This window comes from Myxine glutinosa, chromosome 5 (genome assembly GCF_964187855.1).
Source record: "Myxine glutinosa chromosome 5, kmMyxGlut1.1, whole genome shotgun sequence".
NCBI classification, from domain to species: Eukaryota; Metazoa; Chordata; class Myxini; order Myxiniformes; family Myxinidae; genus Myxine; species Myxine glutinosa.
The window spans coordinates 128,206,850-128,232,048 of NC_136265.1; the positions used below are offsets into that span (position 1 = coordinate 128,206,850).

Sequence of the window (25,199 nt, forward strand, 5' to 3'; positions counted from 1 at the left end):
CTGAAAGAAGTCTCGAAGAACCCCAGAATGTCATCACGGGACCTACAGATAGCTCTTGCCACTGTTGATGTCAAAGTGCACGAGTCTACCATTAGAAAGAGGCTGCACAAATTTGATCTACATGGGAGGTGTGCCAGGAGGAAACCTTTGCTGTCCAGAAAGAACATCAGGGCAAGACTAAAGTTTGCCAATGAACACCTCGGCAAAGACCAGCACTCTGGAACAATGTGCTCTGGACAGATGAGTCAAGGGTAGAGCTATTTGGCTACAGTACCAGAAGACATGTTTGGCGAAAACCAAAGACAGCATTTGACCACAAGAACCTGATACCAACTGTAAAGCATGGTGGTGGAAATATTATGGTTTGGGGCAGCTTTGCTGCATCAGGGCCTGGGCAGCTCACCATCATATAATCCACTATGAATTCTTCATTGTACCAGAGGGTGCTTGAGGATAATGTGAGGCCATCTGTCGGAAAGTTGAAGCTCAACTGAAGGTGGACCTTGCAACATGACAATGACCCGAAACATACCAGTAAATCCACCAAGGAATGGCTGAAAAGAAAGAAATGGAGGGTTCTGGAATGGCCAAGTCAAAGCCCGGATCTAAATCCCATCGAGATGTTGTGGGAGGATTTGAAACGAGCTGTGCATGCAAGAAAGCCCTCAAACATCGCACAGCTGAAAGAATTCTGCATGGAGGAGTGGGAAAAAATTTCTCCCAGTCGATGTCAGAGACTGGTAGACAGTTATAAGAAATGCCTACTTGAGGTTGTTTCTGCCAAAGGGGGCAATACCACCTATTAGAGCCAAGGGTGTACTTACTTTTTCCACATGCGAAATTTGCATTTATGTTTATTTAAATTATACAATGGACTACAAAATGTAAATGTTTCATGATATTTGTTATATTATATCACCTTTATCTTTCAATATTGTTGAAATGAAGATCAAATAGCTGTATATTGAAATATGTTGAAAAAATCAAAACTTTACATGGGGTGCACTTACTTTTTCACGTGACTGTATATATTGCCTTCAGAAAGTATTTACACCCGTGACTTGACTTTTTAACATTTTGTTGTGTTGCAGCCTAAATTTAAAATGAATTAAATTGGGATTTTTGTCACTGATCGAGACATAATACCCAGTAATGTCAAAGTGGAATTTTTCTTTTAGAATTGTGTACAAAATAATTAAAAATGCAACACAAAAATATCTCATTTACATAAGTATTCAACCGCCTGGGTCAATACTTAGTAGAAGTGCCTTTGGCAGCAATTACAGCTTCGAGTCTTCTTGGGTATGTCTGCATCAGCTTTGCACATCTGGATTTGGGGAGTTTCTCCCATTCTTCCTTGCAGATTTTCTCAAGCTCTGTCAAGTTGGATGGGGAACGTTGGTGAACAGCAATCTTCAAGTCTTTCCACAGATTCACAATGGGATTCAAGTCTAGGCTTTGGCTGGGCTACTCAAGGACTTTCACGTTCTTGTTCTAAAGCCATTCCAGTGTTGCTTTGGCTGTATGCTTGGGGTCCTTGGCCTGTTGGAACGTAAATCTTTGCCTCAGTACAACGTCTTTTACACTCTGAAGCAAGTTCTCCTCAAGGATTTGCCTGTATTTGGCTCCATTAATTGTTCCCTCTATCCTTACAAGTCTACCAGTCTCTGCCACTGAAAAGCATCCCCATATCATGATGCTGCCACCACCATGCTTCATGGTAGGGATGGTGTTTGATGGGTGATGCGGTGTGCTCAGTTTCTGTCAGACGTAGTGCTTTGTATTCAGGCCAAAGAGTTCAATTTTCATCTCATCAGACCACAGAATATTTTACCTCATGCTCTCAGTCTTTCACTGTTATTGTGAAGTGAAACATCTAGGAGCAACAACAGCTCAGCCGTGAAGTGGTAGGCCACACAAGCTCACAGAACTTGACTGCCAAGTGCTGAAGTGTGTGTGTAGCACATAAAATTGTCTGTCCTCGGTTGCAACACTCACTACCGAGTTCCAAACTACCTCTGGAAGCAATGTCAGCACAACAACTGTTTGTCGGGAGCTTCATGAAATGGATTTCCATGGCTGAGTAGCCAGCCGCACACAAGCCTAAGATCACCATGTGCAATGCCAAGCGTCGGCTGGAGTGGTGTAAAGCTCGCCACCATTGGACTCTGGAGCAGTGGAAACGCGGTCTCTGGGATGATGAATCATGCTTCACCATCTGGCAATCCGACGGACGAAGCTGGGTTTGACAGATGCCAGGAGAACGCTACCTGCCCGAATGCATAGTGCCAACTGTAAAGTTTGGTGGAGGAGGGATAATGGTTCGGGCTGTTATTCATGGTTTGGGCTCGGCCCCTTAGTTCGAGTGAAGGGAAATCTTAACGCTACAGCATACAATGATATTCTAGACGATTGTGTGCTTCCAACTTTGTGGCAACAGTTTGGGGAAGGCCCTTTCCTGTTTCAGCATGACAATGCCCCCGTGCACAAAGCAAGGTCCATAGAGAAATTGTTTGTCGAGATCGGTGTGGAAGAACTTGACTCGCCTGCACAGAACCCTGACCTCAACCCCATCGAACACTTTTGGGATGAATTGGAATTGACTGCAAGCCAGGCCTATTTGCACAACATCAGTGCCCGACCTCACTAATGCTCTTGTGGCTGAATGGAAGCAAATCCCCACAGCAATGTTCCAACTTCTAGTGGAAAGCCTTCCCAGAAGAGTGGAGGCTGTTATAGCAGGAAAGGGGGGAGGGGCGGGGGGGGGGGGGGGGACCAACTCCATATTAATGTCCATGATTTTGGATTGAGATGTTCAACGAGCACATATGAGTGTGATGTTCGGGTGTCCACATACTTTTGGCTCATGGATGTTCAAAGGAAATTGTATGCATGTGAGCTCAATTTGGGGTTTAATACTTATTTTGGGTTAATTTGGGGGTTAAAACATAGCAAAGGGGTAGAATACCTATTGACTCGAGACATTTCAGCTTTTCATTTTTAATTACTTTGTAAAAAATTCGAAAAAATAATTCCACTTTGAGATTATGGGGTTTTATGTGTAGATCAGTGACAAAAAAAATGTTAATGTACTCCATTTAAAATTCAGCCTGCAACATAATAAAATGTGAAAAAAGACAAGGGGTTTGAATAATTTCTGAAGCCACTGAATAATTTCAAGTGTGTGTGTGTGTGTGTGTGTGTGTGTGTGTGTGTGTGTGTGTGTGTGTGTGTGTGTGTGTGTGTGTGTGTGTGTGTGTGTGTGTGTGTGTGTGTGTGTGTGTGTATACATATATATATATATATAACCAGTCCAAAAAGGGTAATAATAAATTGTCAATAGAATACAACAACAAAATGTCAAATGCTTTAGACCATTTTCCCTTTTTTTCAGTCGGTTGTTTGAACGATAGCATTACTCCATATAAATCGACCCAAAGCATCAGTGATGTGCCAACCCCAAACTTCCATGTCTTTATTGACAGTTTCAATCCATCACTTATTAGGATGCCCTCTCAGATTTCTTCCTTCTACCACAAGCTTTATTGTTTTCCTATCGGCTTTATCTTCTGACCTTCATTGCACATGACCTTTCCGACCAAGTCTTCTCATCCTAAGTTCTTCTTCACTAATATTGGTTTTAATTTCTTCCTGATTTCTGAGCCTGTTTCTTTCTTTCTTTCAGAGACAACCCATTCATCTATTGTATCATTGACTCTTTGTTCTTTCCATTCTTTCTGCATCTTCGATCCGCATAGCCCACATTTCACTTCCATACATCAGTGCCAGTCTGATACAGGGTTTATCATTTCAAACGTTTACATGTAATGGAATGTTTCTTGTGCTTCTTGATTAACACCTAGACTTCTCCACTTATTCCCGGCACACTTTATTCCTGATCTAACGGCTATTTCTGTTCCTCCAGATGCCTCTAGCATGACTCCAATGTAACGGAAAACTTTGACCTTTACCGTACTAAATTAAGTTCTGAGCCCAAGATAATTGTACACCGCTCCTTTCCTATTCCAACTCCAGGCGCTGCATGATGTCATCGCCGGGCACTGAGGGGCCCGGCTATGACGCACACTGAAAAGAAGTACTCAGTTTTCACTCCGGTTTCTTGTTACTTGCATACCGTATATTGGTTGGTCTTGTGCGTTATTCTGTCTGTCTGTTTGTCTGTCTTGTCTGTCTGTCTGTATGTCAGTCGCCTACAGGTCACAATTTTCAACCGATCTTCACAAAACATCACCAAATGGTAGAGTTGGTCATAGGCAAGAAGCCTATTGTTTTTGGGGTCAAAAGGTCAATAGGTCAACATAGGCCAACGGTCACCAACATTGTCAAATTTCTAAAATCCCCAATTTTTATCTTCTTTTTTTTTTTTTGTATACAGAGTCTAGGCTCATGTAAGAGCTAACACATTACACACGAGAACAGGCACAGACCCACAAAACATAAAATAAATAAAGGGAGCAGGAGACAAGAGGGGGAGGAGAGGAAAACATACAAGCACAACAACAGTAGAGACACAGGGACGTCGGTAGATCTATCGAAGAGAGAGAGAGAGAGGGCCGGTGGGGGAGGGAAGGGGTACACGGTATGAAACAAATTGACACAACTAGGAATATCAGGAAAGAAGTTGGGGGTTGAAAGAGGTGGTTTTGGGGTGTTTTAACGGGGGTAGAAAAGATCAAGGTTTTGGATGGGGGAAGATAAGAGATGGTGGTGAACAGCTGTTTTGAAGACCTGGAGGGAGGAGTGGGATTGAAGAGATTGTTGGAGTTTGTTCCAGAGGCGGAAGAAAAGAGGAATGAAAGAGTGATGAAGGTGACCAGAGTCTTGATTTTGGCAGTTTCACAGAAGAGGGTTGCTGACAGATCTTGTGTGTCCTGCAGGAATACTTGGGGGATAGAGCACAGACAGAGCTGGGGGAACTCGGCCAGAGAGGAGTCGGTAGAAGACTTGAAATTTTAAGAGGATTTGCATATCTGGACACTGATTTCAAACACCAAATATTTTGAGGTCAACATAGGCCAAGTTTCTAAAATCCTCAATTTTCATCCGATTAACTTTAAATTTGAATAGGATTTACATATCAGCTAACTGAATGCAACGACCAACTATTTTGGAATTTGTCCGGGCAATATCTCAGCCATCCTTTGAGCTAGGAAGCTGAAATCCCATCACAATAGGGAGCACATGCTTTGGCAAAAAAAAAGCTTTTTTTGTTTTTTGGTTAATTAATTAATTGATTAATTACTTGGTTATTATCGGTTAATTAAGTACTTATTTATTTCTTTTCTCATCTGGGCAATATCTCAGGCACCTTTTGAGTTAGGAAGCTGATATTTGGACACAACAATGACAAAGTGATTTGGCTACAAAGGGTATTTTTGATTTAATGATTAATTAATTCATCGATTAAATATTTTATTAATGACTTCATTATTTCAATTTTTTAGAAGTTACAGATTCGGATGAAATGGTGGTGGTTTAAGCATTATATTAGTCAATTGATTAATAATTTAATTATTTTACGATTATTTATTTATTTTCGTTATTACTCACTTATTTATTTTCTTTCTCACCTGGACAATATCTCAGGCACCTTTTGAGCTAGGAAGCTGATATTCGGACACGACAGTGACCAAGTGATGTGGCTATAAAGGATATTTTTGATTTGTTGATTAATGAATTCATTGATTCATTATTCGATTAATGACTTCATTATTTAATTTTTTAGAAGTTACAGATTATGATGAAATGGTGGTGGTTTGGGCATTATATTAGTCAATTGATTAATAATTTAATTATTTTACGATTATTTATTTATTTTCGTTATTACTCACTTATTTCTTTTCTTTCTCACCTGGGCAATATCTCAGGCACCTTCTGAGCTAGGAAGCTGATATTTGGACATGACAGTGACCAAGTGATATGGCTATAAAGGATATTTTTTATTTATTGATTAATCAAGTCATTGAATTAGTATAAGAATTGATTAATCTTTTTTTTTCCTTTTTTTATTAATGACTTATTTAATTATTTTTCAAAAAAGTTACAGCTTTGGATGAAACATTGGTGGTTGAGGTATGCTATTAGCCAATTGATTAAGCAATTATTTTACAATTATTTATTTATTTTAATTACGTAATTAATCAATCAATTATAATTGTACACTTCTCCTTCCCAATGCCGTCTCTATGTGCTGCATGACGGTATCGCTGTATTGGGAGGGAGAGGTGTACAACAACCAGAGTGAAATTGAGTACTCCCTTTCAGCGTGCGTCATTGCCGAGCCCCCTTCGGTGCCCGGCAATGATGTTATGCAGGGCCCGGAGATGGCATAGGAAAGGAGCGGTGTACAATAAGTGAATAGCTGAAATCTGTATTAAGAAAGGTATTCTTCATACATAATTAGTATTAAGTTGTGTCTGTATGAACCACCTTTAGAAGAACCACCTTTAGAGGCCATTTTCCCTGCAGAGCAGGGGTTGGCCTTTTTCGGGTACCGTGTTCCCCTTTTTGGGGACCACGGTGTCTGTATGATGTCTGTATGGTGCCTGTATGATGAGTAATTAAACTGAAAGTATCAAAGAAAATTCCCTAAACGCCGAAAGTATACATTATCCATTTTGTTTATTTCCTCTGCACTTATTCATTGTCTTCCTTTTTCCCAAACCCCTCCTCTTTCTTCATTCCCCTTTATCCTCTTCCTCTCTCCTCCTCATCACTCCCTGTAGCTCCTAGCCGACATCCTTTTTCTCGCGTCATCTTGTGTTTCAGGTCTAAAATACCATGCTATTAACAACGTATATTCATTCTCAAGATGCTGCATAATTGTGTATGTTCTGAAAGATGTAACACCATTTGAAGTCAAACTTTCATGATGATATGTAATTGCAGACTACGTCAGATGAAGCTGCTGCAGAGGTAGGACTACATTTACCTATTTTTTGGAATGCTATCATTAACATGTCGCAGAAGTTTGGGACATCACGATTAACTCACAGAACCTGCTTGGAGTTGATGAGATAAATATGTAAAAAAATAATAGCACCACCGACTAACACAGGTGGCATGAATTGTTTTTTGGCATGCAAAAACGTACAATTAAAAGAGCATATAAAATGTATCTTAATTTGACATATACAGTCACGTGAAAAAGTAAGTACACCCTATGTAAAGTTTTGACTTTTTCAACATATTTCAACATACAGCTATTTGATCTTCATTTCAACAATATTGATAGATAACGGTGATATAATATAACAAATATCATGAAACATTTACAATTTGTAGTCCATTGTGTAATTTAACGAAACATAAATGCAAATTTCGCATGTGGAAAAAGTAAGTACACCCCTACATTTATCACTACTTCAAATACCTAAAATTAGAATCAGGTGCACCAGCTCAGGTGCAAATGATTAGAACATCGTTGGAGAGGATCTTGGAGGAACCTGTCTTATTTAAACCTCAGACATTTAGTTTGGTTTGGTCTTTGTTGTTGAAGTGTGCGGCGTCACCATGCCTAGATCAAAAGTACTCTCTGAGGCCTTCAGAGAGAAAGTTATAGATGCCTACGAGTCTGGGGAGGGATTTAAAAAGATCTTCAAACAATTTGAAATCAATCATTCGACTGTCCGGAAGATCATCTACAAGTGGAGAAGATTCCAAACAACTGCCAACTTGTTCAGGCCAGGCCGCCCCAGCAAGTTCAGCATGAGAGCAGACCGCAAGATTCTGAAAGAAATCTCTAAGAACTCCAGAATGTCATCACGGGACCTACAGGTAGCTCTTGCCACTGTTGATGTCAAAGTGCACGAGTCTACCATTAGAAAGAGGCTGCACAAATTTGATCTACATGGGAGGTGTGCCAGGAGGAAACCTTTGCTGTCCAGAAAGAACATCAGGGCAAGACTAAAGTTTGCCAATGAACACCTAGGCAAAGACCAGCACTTGTGGAACAATGTGCTCTGGACAGATGAGTCAAAGGTAGATCTATTTGGCCACAGTACCAGAAGACATATTTGGCGAAAACCAAAGACAGCATTTGACCACAATAACCTGATACCAACTGTAAAGCATGGTGGTTGAAATATTATGGTTTGGGGCAGCTTTGCTGCATCAGGGCCTGGGCAGCTCACCATCATAGAAACCACAATGAATTCTTCATTGTACCAGAGGGTGCTTGAGGATAATGTGAGGCCATCTGTCGGAAAGTTGAGGCTCAACTGAAGGTAAACCTTGCAACATGACAATGACCCTAAACATACCAGTAAATCCACCAAGGAATGGCTGAAAAGAAAGAAATGGAGGGTTCTGGAATGGCCAAGTCAAAGCTCGGATCTAAATCCCATCGAGATGTTGTGGGGGGATTTGAAACGAGCTGTGCATGCAAGAAACCCCTCAAACATCGCACAGCTGAAAGAATTCTGCATGGAGGAGTGGGCAAAAATTTCTCCCAGTCGATGTCAGAGACAGGTAGACAGTTATAAGAAACGCCTACTTGAGGTTGTTTCTGCCAAAGGGGGCAATACCACCTATTAGAGCCAAGGGTGTACTTACTTTTTCCACATGCGAAATTTGCATTTATGTTTATTTAAATTATACAATGGACTACAAAATGTAAATGTTTCATGATATTTGTTATATTATATCACCTTTATCAATCAATATTGTTGAAATGAAGATCAAATAGCTGTATGTTGAAATATGTTGAAAAAGTCAAAACTTTACATGGGGTGTACTTACTTTTTCATGTGACTGGTTCAATACTCTGTATTAATAAAAAGAACACTGTTCTTTTTGTCTGTCTCTCCTCTCTGTCTCTGTCGCTCCAAGAAGAGAACAATGTCTGTCTCTCCTCTCTCACGGCTTCACACATCAACCCAAACTTTGTAGGCAAAATTAACGATCTTACAGTTCTGCTTCTGGCATCAAATTTATGTCCAACTCCATTTATTCTGTTCGGCCCAGTCGAAAGTACACTTCTCTCAAAGTGTTCACCATTTTGGATGATGTCATCACGTTCTGGTGGGCGGGGCTTCTGACGCCATTCTGTCATAGAGTGTGGTTGGTTACCCTGTGCACGCGAAGCGAAGAGCGGGGTTAAGCAATATTGGTTCATGTCTGTTCGTCCGTCTGTCTGCATTAGCAGTTTATGATCGAGGAACAGCTTATTTAAATTGAATGTTATATTTTGAACACGAATCGCACTATGAATAGAAAAACAAGTCTTTCGTTTTACCGTAGTTTGTCTCTGAATTTGTCTCGGAAATTTAATGTTTTTAAAGACGTCATGATGAACACACACACAACAGACACGAATAACTGATGTAATGTGTTAGATAGCGTGATGTAATAGATGCTGGAGAAAATGGCGGTAGAACCCGAATTTTTTTTGGGTTTAACTCTTAGATGCAGGCATCAAAATCCTACATAAACGCAGCCATTGAGCCTCGGAGGCCCAATGGATGTATTTGTGTAATGTTTTTTTTTGTTTGTTTTTTATAGATTTTTTTTTCTTTCATATCCTTTTTCAATCCAAGTCGATGCTCATGGATGTGTATTTGCTCAGAAAATGTGAATCATTGATCCTATTAGTTGGAAGAATCCCATACAAGTAATTAATCTTCCTTTTTTTTTTTGCAAAATTTTTTTTTGTTCTTGGTTTTTCAACTTTTTTTTTTCTCTAAAAGGTTGAGGCTCATGGAGGAATATTTGCTCAAAAAATATGATTCACTAATCCTTTTATTTAGAATGTATATGACCACAACTGTCAAAAATCCTACACCTATGCAGCCATTGGGCCTCGGAGGCCCCACGAATATATTCGTGTAAAGTTTTTAAATTTTCATATTTTTGTCACCGAATTTTTTGTAACCAAGTTATAGGAGCATATAATGAGGCTCATATCAAGAAAATAATGATATAACATAGTAGTACAACAACATTTATGCGGGGCCTCAAAGGCCCCAGGCCTGCATTCATGTCGGATTTTCAGGTTATAAGTGAAGAATGAAGATTTTCCCATGAACCTGAATGAAATACATATATATTTTTTATGTGTCACTGAATTTTGTGTAACAACATGAAAGTCGGTGAAAATGAGGCTCATTCCCAAAACAAATTGTACAGCATAGTTTTTGCAACAAAAAAAACAACCTTGTGGGCATCCGAGGCCCAATCACTGCATCCAAGGGTTAATCCGGAAAACTGTTCTTTGTGTGACGGACGGGCAGACGGAGGGACGGAGTGCAAACCTATAGTCCCCTCCGGTGTACACCGGTAGGGGACTAATAATAGCAATTTACATTTTGATAAATAAATTAATGTAACTTGGAAACTCAGAAAGAGGTGGGCTTGAGGAGGAGTTGGGGGACTGGTGGGCCTGCACTTGGGGAGGACTCACTGACCCTCGGATTTGGGGGACTTTGGGCAGTCACAGCGGGGTCTCTTTGATCCTTTGCTTCCCTCTGCTCAATCTCGCACCATTTCCTGTCAATCTCTTTCTGTTCTCCTGTCCATGTTTTGGCCATCCCAAATAAGCTTTACCCTTTCAATAAGAGTTGATCTCTCAAGTAAACCTTTCCAGCACAAAACAAGCCAGGGTCCAAACTGGATTCAACGTTGTGGTCTTTCCTCCCTGTTTCCAGGTTGTTGCCAGGCTATCACCACAGAACGCGTAAGCCGGGGGAGCCCAAGTTGCATGAGTTTCGAGCAGAGGAGGTTGGAAGGGGGATCAGATACACTCATGCATCAGTGATAGTTGGAACAATGGGAGTAATATAGCAAAACCTCGGTGAAATATTGAAAACCATATTGGGGAATAAAACAATAAACAAACTACAAGTAGAGGCTGTCTGGTGTTCAGTGACAGTCCTAAAAAGAGCTCTTAGAACAAAGACACAAGAACAATAAAACAACACAGTATAGAAAACCTATATAAAAAACAAGATGGCGGAAGCTTTGAGCCCTGGAAGGATTCCGTTCCAGCTTCTGAAACATTTACACACTCTGGACATTGTATGATTATGACAAATCCAATACGTTTGTTTCATCCCATTAACATGGAATAGAACTAACCTACCTCAGTAATGAATTTCATTTGCTTTCAGCAAGGAACAGAGGCACAGGCAGATGCTCGTTCACACCTGTCAGAAGAACAGATTGCAGGTAAAGTTTAGGTGTATACACACACAAACTTTAGGTTGATTAGACATTTTCCATATACTATATATATATTATATTTTAGATAAACGATGAGAAGGCTGGAAAGGGTGGAAATGCGAATGGTTCGGTGGATGTGCGGAGTATCGTTGAGAAAGAGGAAGACAAATGATGAATTGCGAAAGATGATGGGAATAGAGCCTGTGATTGATGCTGTGAAGATGAACAGGTTGAGATGGTTTGGTCATGTGTTGAGGAAGGATGAAAGTGACTGGTTTAGAAGAGTGATGGAGGAAATGATTGTAGAAGGAAGTAGAGGATGGGGAAGACCAAGAAAGACTTGGTTAAAGATGGTGGAAGAAGAAATGTGGGCAAGGGGGTTAACAAGGAGAGATGCAGAAAATAGGACAAAATGGAGAAGATTGTCATGGGGACCGCAAGGCTAACCCCCGCTCTAGCAGGGAAAATGGCCTTAAAATGCCTGTTGTTGTTGTTTTTGATGAGAAGTCAGAAAAAGGAAAACTGCTGATTGTTTTACCAATCCATTTCAGAGTTCAAGGCTGCCTTTGACCTCTTTGATGAAGATGGCGGAGGGGACATCAGCACCAAGGAACTGGGGAAGGTCATGAGGTTGCTGGGCCAGGAGCCCACAAAAGAAGAGTTGGATGCTGTCATTGAAGAGGTTGATGAGGATGGTGAGTTGCAAAGATTGTTGTGATTTCCTATGATACACCGTGATGGCACATATTGCAAAATGTTCAGAATGTTGAGATCATTGTTCTTAAAAAATATAACATACAAAGACTGAGAAAACTTCCTCCATAAAATGTATGGATACAAAATCCAGGCTCATGGGAGACGGGCCGCCGTAAATTGTGGTGACCACAATGGGGGCAATGGAACAACAGTTGGACACAAACAAGGGAAAAAAACAACAGGAAGAGAGTAGAGAAAGAGAGGAAGGGAGAAAACATCAGCCTGATCGAACGAGGATCTATTGGAATGATAGCTAGTGTCAATGGAGGTGCAAAAGATTGTGAGTAAAATGGGAAAGTGCAAAAGAAGCAAAATAGATGTTTCAAAAATCAGAAAGTGCAATAAGTAAGAAAGGTTTACAGACCGACATTGATAAAACGAAGGTTACGATGAGTGGCGAAGAAAGAGAAAGGTAAGAAAGTTGACAATGGCCTGTTCAACATGTGAAAAAGGAGTTGGACAGAATTCATTTCAACGTAGGCCATGTTATAGATAGTGTCACAGGTGCAGTGGTAACCCTGGAAACTTGTATTTTGTATACAAAACCAAAACACATATACAGTATATATATATATATATATAAGCTCCGTCCCTCCCAGGTTTCTGCAGGGTGTACATGGTCCACCAGTAACCAACCATCTTCTTGTTAAACTCCCAAAATCCAGTCTCACTGCTCCACTCCACTCATTTGTTCCTCTTTTTTTCTCATCTGTGGAACCAACTTCCCCAGCCTGTTCAGTCCCATTCTTCCCTGCAGGTTTTCAACACTGCCGCTTACCACTACCTCAGGTCATCCCCCATCCATACTCGTTATCTCTTCCACCCTTAATTACTCCATTCCCAACCACTTCTCTTTTTCCAGGTCATTGTGATCCCTCCCCTCTCCTTCATCCTTTTTCGTCTGTTAGTTGTTGGTTGGTTTGCTCCTTTTCTGTTTCATCCCCACTTCTCCCTCGCTCTTCTTGCTGTGCTTCATTCACCTTGTGTGCACCTTGTTCACCCCCAACCTCCTGTTGATCTGATCTCACGCTCACTTCTACTCTGCTCTCGTTTCCCCCTTTCCATTTTGTTCCTTCAATTTTGCTCTTTCTCTTCCACGAGCTGCAATCACGTAACACAAAAGGAAAAAATTAGATGGGGATGAGAAGGGCATAAGGTGGAGACAGACGATAGGTTAGGTGCATAATATTTGGAAGCAAACTAGTTGAGACATTCTGCCTTGTCTCGAGTGGTGTCTAAGTTGAGGTTGCTTGTGGTGAGTGAGAGGATGGAGGGGAAGCACACACCAGAGATGCACTTTACAAGTCACCACCAATGTTTTGTGGAAGGAGGGTAGTTGGAGAGTTGAGGACGTTGATAACGTTTTCTGGCTTGGCTAGGGATAGACACACACTTGGTGCAAACCATGCAGAGACCTAAAGTTGCCATGAACTTCCATGTTGAGAAAGCATGCTGTTTGACCGCAACCGCCTCACCACCGGAATCGGCGTACCTTGGCCGAGAATATGGATACGTCAGCCACAGATGGGATGCAATAAATTAGTACATGAGCTTTAGTGAAAGTATTCCCAGGCCAAATCAATATCAGATGCTATGGGGATGGCAGCCTAATCCTTTTTGTGAGAGCGCAGATTACGGTCCCTCTAAGTGTGCCTGAGTGAACAACCAGATTCCGGGACACGAAGGCCGCTCTCCAACATTATCCAGAGGGATATGGATATTGCCAAGAAAATGATGAGCAGCCAAGGGGTGGAAGAGAAACAGGAAGGATTGGGTGGAAAGTTTGGTCATTGACAGATCCATAGGAGAGAAAACGACGGATCAGTTGCGTACATCCGGGTTGGACAATTGACAAATTAGATCAAACTCACAGAGTCGTAGAAGGCCTTGGCTGGAAGAGAGTATACTTCCTATGTCCTTCTTCCAGTATTTGTCGCAAACACATCCAATAAGACTAAGTTGAGAAGGAAATTCATGCTTTGTGCCTATTTTGTTCAGCCAGTGGCACCATTGACTTTGAGGAGTTCCTGGTCATGATGGTGAGACAGATGAAAGAGGACACCAAGGGGGCATCAGAAGCAGAACTAGCAGAAGCTTTCCGCATCCTCGACAGGTCAGTGAATACAAGACCATGCACTGCGCATTTTCATCAAGCGCTGAGCTCACGCTTGAACTCCATTTATAATGTCCGTGTGTTTATTGCGAACCGATGTGCTTGTTCTTTTGAGTAATGTTTGTAGAAGCCTTTTCATAAGTTGTCCCTGCAGGAATAAAACCTATACGATCTCTGCCTTCATAAATCTTTAACATGTTTCATTCCTGCTGCTGAATGATCGTCATGACCACATCATTTGACTTCAAAGGGTGCTCCGAGATACAAGTACATAGAGGGTTTGCTCTGATTTCACTGCATTATCGCTCAACAAGTGGAATTTATTGTCGAACAAATAATACACAAGCACTCCAGCCAAAAAAGCCTGGTGTTGGCTTAGCGGTTAGGGTACCGGCTTGGGATGCTAGGATCCTGGGTTCGAATCCCGATTGATCGCTGAATTAACGCCAGGGGGGTTGACTCAGCCTGTCATCCTTCCGAGGTCGGCAAATTGAGTACCAGTTCACTGGTAATTCCCTGTGGGTCGCAAGAGGCGACTAACGGCAGGAAGGGCATCTGGCCATAAAACATTGCTTCAAAAAGGGGGCCACAGTGCCCAAAAAAGGCCAACCCCTACTATGTGGGGAAAATGGCCTCGAAAGGTGGTTCCACTCCAGCCAAAAAAAAAAGAAAAAAAAAGTAAATTCTGTTTTGGGCTGACAGCACCCCAGCCAAATTCTAGCTCTCTGACTTCCGGTGTCAGAGACGCCACGCAATCAGGATGGTAACTCTCGCCAAGTAACTGCTTCGGCTAAACCGATGCTTTGCATGGAGCATGGTACATGATATATGTTTTGGTTTTGCAAAACTTGCCATGATGAGCATCTCGTGAGACTGAGACAAATGTCCAATTCCTTCAAGATGTTAATTGTGGGTACAGGCTGGACAATGGACTGGCACCCTGGAGGTTGTCGATTATAATCCAAGTAAAAACTGAAACATTCAGCATTTGGATTCTCAGCTTCTTGAACCTAAGCTAGTCGCAGGGGATTTACCATTTGGATTATCAATAAAACCCAGCATACTCACAAATGACCCTCAAGGAGAGGGATAATCTACCTGCCTTGTTTGGCCTAATTTACATGTATTGGCAAGCCATACTTTGTGGATGATTCTAAATGCTTCAGGGTAACCTATGAATGGCAATCTTACTATAATTCACCAAATGTCTGTCAGTCTGTTTGTCTGTCCGTTCGAAGGTACCGCAAAAACGGCTGAACCGATCGCAACGATATTTTGGGTGGGTAATCCTGGGATCTCCTGGAGTAAAATAGGCTATATTGTTTTTCCAATTTCAGCTTTGGCCTCCAGCATTTTCAGGTTTGGACTCCCGCATAAAGTTATTTTCCTGGGTGCCGCACAAACGGCTGCACCGATCGCTGCACAGCTGCACCGATCGGACTCGTTGACCTCAGACAAAGACCTTTTACAATGACATGGGTTGAATCCCTGCTTGAGAGAATGCCAACCCCCTCCCTGCCATCAAGGCCATCTCTCCAACTCACAATCCCACGAGATATGCAGAAAGGACGACCCAAAGCCAATTATCTTCTTTTTGATTCGTATATAAACATCATTAAAAGTAAATAATGACCTCGGCCAAAGTTCAAACGATGTGGGTTTAATCTCCACATGAGAGAATTCCACATAACGATTTGGCCGGGGTATAAGCCAACAGATCGCTGTCTCCATCGATCTTGCCAAGGCCGTAACACCTATCAGCTCAAAATCCTTTTAACTGTTGACTTTGTAGTTTTTACAATGAAGGAAACATTAACAAAGTTGTTAAAAGTGTATTTTGTGATTAATTTGTGATTGGAGTTATGTTGTTTGGAATGGAAAAAGAGATATTGAGTTCAAGTGAATGACGACATGCCGTGATGGTTTCTACTTTCTGAATGTGAACTTCGCGGATCGCCATATGCAGATTCGCCATGGACCCACGATCGATGTTTCTGTACTGAACGTACCCGTTTGTTTGCGAACGGGTACGTTTTTTATGGAAGTCCTTCACGAACTTGCTGTCCATGTCTGATGTGCGACTTAAGGTGCTACAGGAATGTGGAATTTATTGGTTTCATGCTTTAACATTCGCCGTATCTGCATTGCCTGTTTGCTTCTGGCCTCCCACCCGTGCCTAGCACGGGTATCTCACCAGTAAATTTTAATTTAGGATGTGGTACCTCAGGGTAACTTGGATGTGCAATGAAATGATGTGTAAAACAGGTGTTTGTATATACAGGTGTTGCCCCATAGCCTCTGAAACAATAGCAACAAGTGAATAAAAAAAGTTATGCTAAATTAAAAGGCAATGTAGGGGTGACAAACTACAGTCTAAAAAGGTCCTAAACAAGATAGGGATGATGTTGGTTTAGAGAATAGCTAACAGTATTGCCATCACATAACAATCCCTACATCCCTAAAAGCGGGAGGGCCGACAGGAGTTGTGGGAGATATGTTGAAAGCAGCGGGAAATTGGGGTGTGAAGAGAATGACAGAGATCTGCAATCTGGTGGTGAAAGAAGGCCGCATTCCAGTGGCTTGGGAACTGAGTACCCTCGTCCCTCTATACAAGGGGAAAGGTGACCCTCTGGACTGTGGCTCGTATCGAGCGATAAAGTTATTGGAGCATGGAATGAAGGTATTGGAAAGGGTGTTGGAGAGGAGGATAAGGAAGAAAGTGAAGATTGACGAAATGCAGTTTGGATTTATGCCAGGAAGAGGAACGACAGACGTGCTTTTTATTGTGAGGCCGTTGCAGGAAAAGCACATGGAGAAGAGGAAGAAGTTGTTTCTTGGGTTTGTTGATCTGGAGAAAGCATTCGATAGGGTTCCATGTGAAGTAGTGACATGGGCATTGAGGAAGTTAGGAGTGGAGGAATGGTTGATCAGAGTAGTGATGGCAATGAACAAAAGAGCGTGCACAGCTGTAAGGACAAAGGACGGGAACAGTGGTGAGTTTGAGGTGAAGGTGGGAGTGCATCAGGGGTCGGTACTAAGTTCACTACTATTTGTAGCTGCGATGGAGGTGCTGGCTCAGAACGTAAAGGAGGGTTTACCGTGGGAGTTGTTGTATGCAGATGATCTGGTGTTGATTGCAGAAAGTATGGATGGACTGAAGGAGAAGATGAACAAGTGGAAGGAATGTATGGAGACAAAAGGTCTGAAGGTGAATATCGGAAAAACGGAGCTAATGGTAAGTGGTAAAGCATGTGGTGAGGTGGAAAGAACTGGGAAGTGGCCGTGTGCTGTGTGCAGGAAGGGTGTCTGAGTGAACTCCATTCAATGTACAATGTGCGCTGAGTGGGTTCACCAAAAATGTAGTGGTTTGAGAGGGTCATTAACCAGTGTGGCAGCTACATTCAAGTGTAAGTTGTGCACAGAGGGAGCTGCAGATGGAGGAAATGTTGAGTTGGATCTTGGAGACGGCGTGAAGCTGGAAGGTGTGAAAACATTTTGTTACCTAGGAGACATGCTGAATGGAGAAGGTGGATCAGACTCGGCAACGGTTGCTAGAGTGAGATGTGCATGGAAGACGTTTCGGGAACTGAGTGGCGTGCTGACGAGGAGGGGAGTGTTGTTGAAGCTGAAGGGAAAGGTGTATGCTGCATGTGTGAGAAGTGTTATGATTTATGGGAGCGAGACATGGGTAATGAACGTAGAGCAGCAACGAAGGCTGGAAAGGGTGGAAATGCGAATGGTTCGGTGGATGTGCGGAGTATCGTTGAGAGAGAGGAAGACAAATGATGAATTGCGAAAGATGATGGGAATAGAGCCTGTGATGGATGCTGTGAAGAGAAACAGTTTGAGATGGTTTGGTCATGTGTTGAGGAAGGATGAAAGTGACTGGTTGAGAAGAGTGATGGAAATGAATGTAGAAGGCCGAGAAAGACTTGGCTAAAGATGGTCGAAGAAGAAATGCTGGCAAGGGGGTTAACAAGGGGAGATGCAGAAAATAGGGCAAAATGGAGAAGATTGTCATGGGGACCGCAAGGCTAACCCCCACTCTTGCAGGGAAAATGGTCTTAAAATGCCTGTTGTTGTTGTATCCCGACGTTTGTACGTAGTGTCGAGAGTGCCAGCGCACTCTCTGATAATAGTTTTGTAAAATTAACTGCAATGAAGAATTTTATCAAAACAAGATATACGTATTTATCTGTGGTATCCAAATCCTGGTTCTGGGAAATCAGAAGACCTCGATAATACTTGAGTACATTCTCGCCAGATAAAAATACACTCACTATAAATCATCAGAAAGACGTTAGTCAAACACACTGCACACGTGACATGCTTTGTTATCTGCGCATGCGCATAGCAAGGTTCAGGGTTGATCGAGTAAGCGTGGGGAAGGGCGTGGCCTTGCCCAGCTACGATGGCGTCGTTTGAGTACAAGAGAACACGCTCTCAGAGAGTATCTGTAAATATTTAACTGTATAAATGAACTGGAGAAACAAATTATAACAAATGATTCTCACCAAGTAAAACTCCATTCATTACCATTGAGAGAGGCCCAGCTCAGAAATACACCGTCTGAATAATTATTGTAATATTCGAGTCGATGATGTTCTACTGATTTACAAATGTTGTAGTACAAACTTTATAGACGTGCTCACCAGTGGTGTACTGAGGGTGCCTGGCATAATTTTTAATTTTTTTTTAAAATAACAATTGTTCCCCCGCGACCCTCTGCTTCCACCTCCCTCTCCCAAATCCCCAACCCCAGGAGCCATAGGTAATACCAATAGGGCATAGACATAAGGAAACTAGTGTGGTGCTGTGCACACACGATTCGTTTGCCAAGAAGGTAGGCCACCACGCGTTGTACAAACTGAAATGCTTTATTAACAGCTCGCACGTAAGCACTGGGCGGGCTGCCGGGCTCGACGATCGAGCCCGCATATATGTCCCGAGGCCACGCCTTGCCCCCGGGCGTGGCCGGTCGGCCGAAAGGCGGGGCATGTCCTCGGTTCCACCCTGCGCCCCGTGACGCCTTCGCTCCTGGCGTGGCCCGAGCTGCGCTTCCACGCCCAGACGCTCGCGCCACCCACTGGTGCGCGGAATTATTGCCCATTGACAATGTGTCCGCCACACGCGCCCCCCCAGAATTCCCACGCACCTGAAGGGTGAGCTTGCGGGGAAGCCGGATGACCCGGCCAAAACGCCCTCTGGCGATGCCTGCAGGGCTGGGGGGTAGCGGGACGGCGGGACTGGGGGGTGCCGGGGGTCTGACCGCCGGGGGGCGGCCTAGACGCGGAGGCAGAGCTGCTTGCGGGGGGTGGTCCAGATCGAGGTGGGCCGGCTTGAGGCGGTCCACGGAGATATGATCCGGAGTACCGCCGATGTCCATGGTGAAATGTTTGTCCCCGGTCTCCAGCATGCGGAAGGGCCCGTCGTACGGGGGCTGCAGCGGTGCCCGGTGGGCGTCGTGCCGGACGAAAACGTACTCCGCCGTGCGAAGCTCCGGGGCGACGTGGGAGGACGGGTAACCGTGGTGTGCCGTCGGCACCGGGGCTAACCTCCTGGCGGCCTCCTGCAGGGTGGAGCGCTGTTGCGCCGCGGACCAAGGAGCCGTGGAGACGGGGATAAATTTGCCCGGTACCCGCAGTGGTTGTCCGAAGACCAGCTCCGCCGAGGACTCGCACAGGTCGTCCTTGGGCGCCGTCCTGAGGCCCAGCAGGACCCAGGGGAGCCTGTCGGCCCAGCTGCCGTCGCGGAGGCTGGCCCGGAGCGCGGCCTTCATTGAGCGATGAAAGCGCTCGCACAGGCCGTTGGCCTGGGGGTGGTAGGCCGTGTTATGGTGCAGCTTGACGCCGAGCCCTTGCGCCAACGCTCCCCAGAGCTCCGAGGTGAACTGGGGGCCGCGGTCGGACGAGATGTCCGAGGGGGCACCGAACCGGGCAACCCACGTGGCGATGAAGGCTTGAGCGACGTCAGCCGCAGCCGACGTCGCCAATGGCACGGCCTCCGGCCACCGGGTGGTGCGGTCCACCATGGTGAGGAGGTGGGTGAAACCCCGCGAGGGAGGCAGAGGTCCCACCAAGTCGACGTAGACGTGGTCGAACCGACGCTCGGGCAACGTAAACGGGGCCAACGGGGCCTGGGTGTGGCGGTGGACCTTTGCGCGCTGGCGCGCGAGGCACGTCCTGGCCCAGTCGCGGACGTTCTTCCTGAGGCAATGCCAGACGAACTTCGCTGCGACGAGCTTCTGGGAGGCCTTCATGCCCGGGTGGGACAGGCCGTGGATGGCGTCAAAACCCGGGCGCTGCCAACCAGCGGGCACGATGGGGGCGAGGCCGGCCGAGGGAGACGTCGCACAAGAGGGCAGTGCCCGCAACGTCGAACGGCACCTCGGTGACTCGGAGGCCCATGACGGCGGTCCGCAAGGCCTGGACGTCGGGGTTGGTGGTCTGGTCCTCCGCCATCCGGGCATAGTCGATCCCGAGGTGGACCGCGTGTGCGACGGACCGGGAAAGGCAATCCGCCACCGGGTTGTCCTTACCCGCGACATGACGGATGTCCGTCGTGTACTCGGACACGGCAGAGAGGTGACGTTGCTGCCGGGCTGACCATGGCTCGGCGACCTTGGCCATCGCGAACACAAGGGGCTTGTGATCGACAAAAGCCGTGAACGGGCGGCCCTCGAGCAGATGGCGGAAGTGGCGGACCGCCAGGTGGAGCCCGAGCAGCTCGCGGTCGAAGCTGCTGTAGCGGCGTTCGTGCGGGCGAAGCTGCCAGCTAAAAAACGCCAGCGGCTGCCAAGTACCACTCACCCACTGCTCGTGCACTGCGCCCACCGCGTAGTCCCGTCGGTGGTGAGGGCGATTGGTGCATCGGGCGCCTGGTGCGCCAGCATGGTGGCGTTGGCCAAGGCCAGCTTTGCGCCCGCAAACGCCGCGGCCATCGGCTCTGTCCAGGCGATGTCACCTTTGCCCGGCTTCCCCCGGAGGGCCTCGTGCAGGGGGCGGAGGAGCTGGGCGACGCGGGGCACGAAGCGGTGATAAAAATTCACCATGCCCAGGAATTCCTGGAGCCCCTTGATCTTGTGGGGTACTTGAAAATCCTGACCGCCTCCACCTTGGCCGGCAAAGGGATGGCCCTGTGCCTGGTGATGCGTTGCCCCAAGAAGTCGATGGCGGTGACGCCGAAACGGCACTTCACGGGGTTGATTATCAGGCCATGCTGGCCCAGGCGTTCGAAGAGCATGCGGAGGTGGAGCAGGTGCTCCTCCTGGGACGCGTTCGCAACTAGGATGTCGTCCAGGTAGACGTAGATGAAAGGTAAGTCACGCAAGACGCTGTCCATGAGCCGCTGGAACGCCTGGGCCGCATTTTTCAACCCAAAAGGCATCCGCAGGAACTCAAAGAGGCCGAAAGGGGTGATGACGGCCGTCTTTGGTACATCGTCCGGTTGTACGGGGACCTGGTGGTAGCCCCGGATGAGGTCCACCTTGGAGAAAACGGTCGTGTTTGCCAACCGGGCGGAAAAGTCCTGAATATGCGGGACCGGGTAGCGGTCGGGGGTGGTGGCATCGTTGAGCCGGCGGTAGTCACCGCACGGCCGCCATCCGCCGCCGGGCTTGGGCACAATGTGCAGAGGAGAGGCCCATGCGCTGTTGGAGCGCCGTACGATGCCCAGCCGCTCCAGCGTGGCAAACTCCGCTTTCGCCACGGCCAGCTCCGTGGGGTCGAGGCGGCGTGCCCGGGCATAGACCGGTGGCCCGACGGTGGGGATAGGGTGCTCCACCCCATGTTTGACGGCCACCGCTGAAAAGGTGGGCCACGTGAGTGCCGGGAAACTCGCGAGGAGGCGGGTAAACTTGTCCGCTGCCGGAAGCGTACAGACTAACCTCGCCGGGACGGAACCTTTTAGCAAGCCGCTTGGCAAGCCGCTCGGTGAGCCGCTCAGTGAGCTGTTCAACGAGCTGCTCAGCAAACAAGCGAGCGAGCTGAAGGTTTCGGCCTGGACGAGACGTCGACGCTTAACGTCCACCAACAGCCCATGCGCACAAAGGAAGTCTGCACCGAGCAGGGCCATTGGCACGCTGGCGGTGACGAAAGACCATTGGAAGCGCTGCCCTCCGAACCGCAGTCAGAGGCAACACTTCCCGAATGTGAGGATGGGTGTTCCGTTGGCGGCGAGCAAGGCGGGGCCCCGGCCCGCGGCTTGCTTGTCGGATGCGGAGGCAGGGAGGACGCTTACCTGCGCTCCCGTGTCGCACAGGAAACAACGACCAGACGAGGTGTCCGTGATGAACAGAAGGCTGCCGGAATGGCCGACGCTCATGGCCGCAAGTGAGCGCCGGCCCGGTCGTTTCCCGACCCATCGAAAGAACACGGCGGGCGGCACGTTCTAGCCTTGCGGCCGAACCTGGCATGATAGTAGCACCAGGTTTGCGGTGGTGGCGGCCGCGTCGGCCGTGCCGGCGGCGGTGGTGGTGGCGGCTGCGGTAGTGGGCAGGGCGTAGCAGCGGCCACGAGGGAAGCAGGGGGCGCTGTAGCCTCCGCACCGGGATCCACTACGGCAGCACCGTACACCGACCGCGTGTCGCAGGCCGCGAAAAACTTGTCAGCCTCTCCGGCCAGGGCGCTGGGTTCCGTTAATTTTGAACCGGCCATCGCGAGGCGCACCTGCAGAGGTATCTGGCGGAGGAAAAGTGCTCGGAACAGGAAATCCGGGCGCTGGTCTCCAAGAAGGGACAGCATAAAATCCATCCGAACGGACGGTCGTGTGTCGCCGAGGGCGGGAAGGTCCAGGAGGCGGTCGGCGCGTTCGACCTCCGTGAGCCCAAACGTGGCAAGGAGGAGACGTTTGAGCGCCGCGTACTTGTGGTCGCCCGGCGGGCGCTGAAGGATGGGCACGATGCGGGCGGCAGTGCCGGGCCCGAGGGCGGCGACCACGTGGTAGTACATGGTGTCGTCCGCCGTGATGCCCCGGAGCTGGAATTGAGCTTCGGCCTGCACAAACCAAACGTCGGCTTGCGCTTCCCAGAACTCCGGGAGTTTGATGGCGACAGCGTTGGTAGCCATGGCACGTTCAGGGGTCAGCGGTGGCTGAACCAGCATCGAGGTCACCAGTGAAGTGCGGTGCTATGCGCATGACTTGTTTGCCAAGAAGAGAAGCAACACCGCAGGTAACCAAAAAAGAGTCTTTATTACAAAGCTCAACTATAACACTGAGGTGCTCGGGGCTGCGCGCCCCGTGTATATCCCGAGGCCACGCCTACCCCTCGGGCGTGGCCGACACCCTCTTGGTGCGCGGAATGATGTCACCGCACCAGCGCCATCGTGTCCGCCACAACTCTGATAAAATAACGGAATCGGTCTTTTAATTGTCCTTGTCGGAGGAGAGGGTATTGTATTTGGGTTTGTTTGTCTGTCTGTCTGTCCGCACATAGGCCAGGAATTCCACCTGGTGCTGGTGGTGGTGGTCCATATGCAGCCCCTATTATCAGTTAGCAGGTGCTCATTTTATTGACTTCGGAAGGATGAACAGGCCGAGTCAACCCACCTGGTGTTATTTCAACGACATGAAGGGGGCTTGAACTCAGGACCTTAAATACTCAAGCCGGCCACCTTAGACGTTAAGCCAACAGCTAGGTTGCCTTCTAGTGGAAGGCAGTATTACACGTTATCTTTATTTTTTATTTTTTTTACAACAGAGTACGTCGATTAAGTACGTACTATTCAAAACGTGTTTTTTTTCTAGAAAGTACGTAATCTTGGAACGTAAGTACGTCTATAAAGTACATAATATTAGACCGTGCATACGTCTATACAATACATATGATGGAAATGTCAATCTGTACAATAAAACTTTAAAGGTCTGTTTGTCCGCTGTATGAACATACAGTGCATTCAGAAAGTATTCAGACCCCTTCACTTTTTTCACATTTTGTTATGTTGCAGCCTTATGCTGAAATCGTTTAAATTCATTTTTTCCCTCATCAATCTACACTCAATACCCCATAATGACAAAGAGAAAACAGGATTTTAGAAAGTTTTGCAAATTTAATAAAAATAAAAAACTGAAATATCACATTTACATAAGTATTCAGACCCTTTGCTATGACACTTGAAATTTAGCTCAGCTGCCTCCCATTTCTCTTGATCATCTTTGAGATGTTTCTACACCTTGATTGGAGTCCACCTGTGGTAAAGTCAATTGATTGGACATGATTTGGAAAGGCACACACCTGTCTATATAAGGTCTCACAGCTGACAATGCATATCAGAGCAAAAACCAAGCCATGAGGTCGAAGGAACTGCCTGCAGAGCTCAGAGACCGGATTGTGTCGAGGCACAGATTTGGGGAAGCCTACAAAAAAATCTCTGCTGCATTGAAGGTTCCCAAGAGCACAGTGGCCTCCATAATTCTTAAATGGAAGAAGTTTGGAACAACCAGGACTCTTCCTAGAGCTGGCCGCCCGGCCAAACTGAGCAATCGGGGGAGAAGGAAGGGCCTTGGTAAGAGAGGTGACCAAGAACCCGATGGTCACTCTGGCTGAGCTGCAGAGATCCTGTGTGGAGATGGGAGAAACTTCCAGAAGGACAACCATCACTACGACGCTCCACCGATCTGGGCTTTATGGCAGAGTGGCCAGACGGAAGCCTCTCCTCAGTGAAAGACACATGAAAGCCCACAGAATCTTGTTTCTCACTTTCTCACAGTCTGAGAGTCCTTTAGGTGCTTTTTTGCAAACTCCAAGCGGGCTTTCATGTGTCTTGGTGGCGTATAAAACTACTCAGCAGCGCTAAACTTCTGGATTTTTAAAAACTATCATCGTACTAAAATACGCCATTTGTGTCTGTCTGTCTGATTAATTGTTGACGCCAATACATTCTGTCCTTACTTATCCAATCTCAACCAAACTTGACAGGATGACAACGGGTTACACAATGAAGGTTGTAGTGCATTCATTTGCCCCCCTCCCCAAAGGGGGTATCCTCCCCCCGAGCGAGTTTTCCCACCATTGCCGTCAATGGGGTTGTGTGTTGAGGTGTATATCAATGTTAAATTAGCTTTATCGTGGCGTATTTTCAAAGAAGATTTATCGTGCCGTTTTTCCAAAGACGATTTTAATAACAAAATTAATGATAATCGCATATTGTTAATG

General features: G+C 46.2%; 1 protein-coding gene across 1 annotated transcript in view; it reads left to right on the forward strand.

The window, feature by feature from the left end:
- Positions 1-25,199, forward strand: part of LOC137427114 (troponin C, skeletal muscle) — a 50,017-nt gene that overhangs the window by 13,113 nt on the left and 11,705 nt on the right. Inside the window, exons 2-5 of the mRNA XM_068116297.2 lie at positions 6,910-6,936; positions 11,127-11,184; positions 11,730-11,873; positions 13,933-14,047. Of these exons, the coding sequence (XP_067972398.1) occupies positions 6,910-6,936; positions 11,127-11,184; positions 11,730-11,873; positions 13,933-14,047 (344 nt within the window). The remainder of the gene's footprint in view (positions 1-6,909; positions 6,937-11,126; positions 11,185-11,729; positions 11,874-13,932; positions 14,048-25,199) is intronic.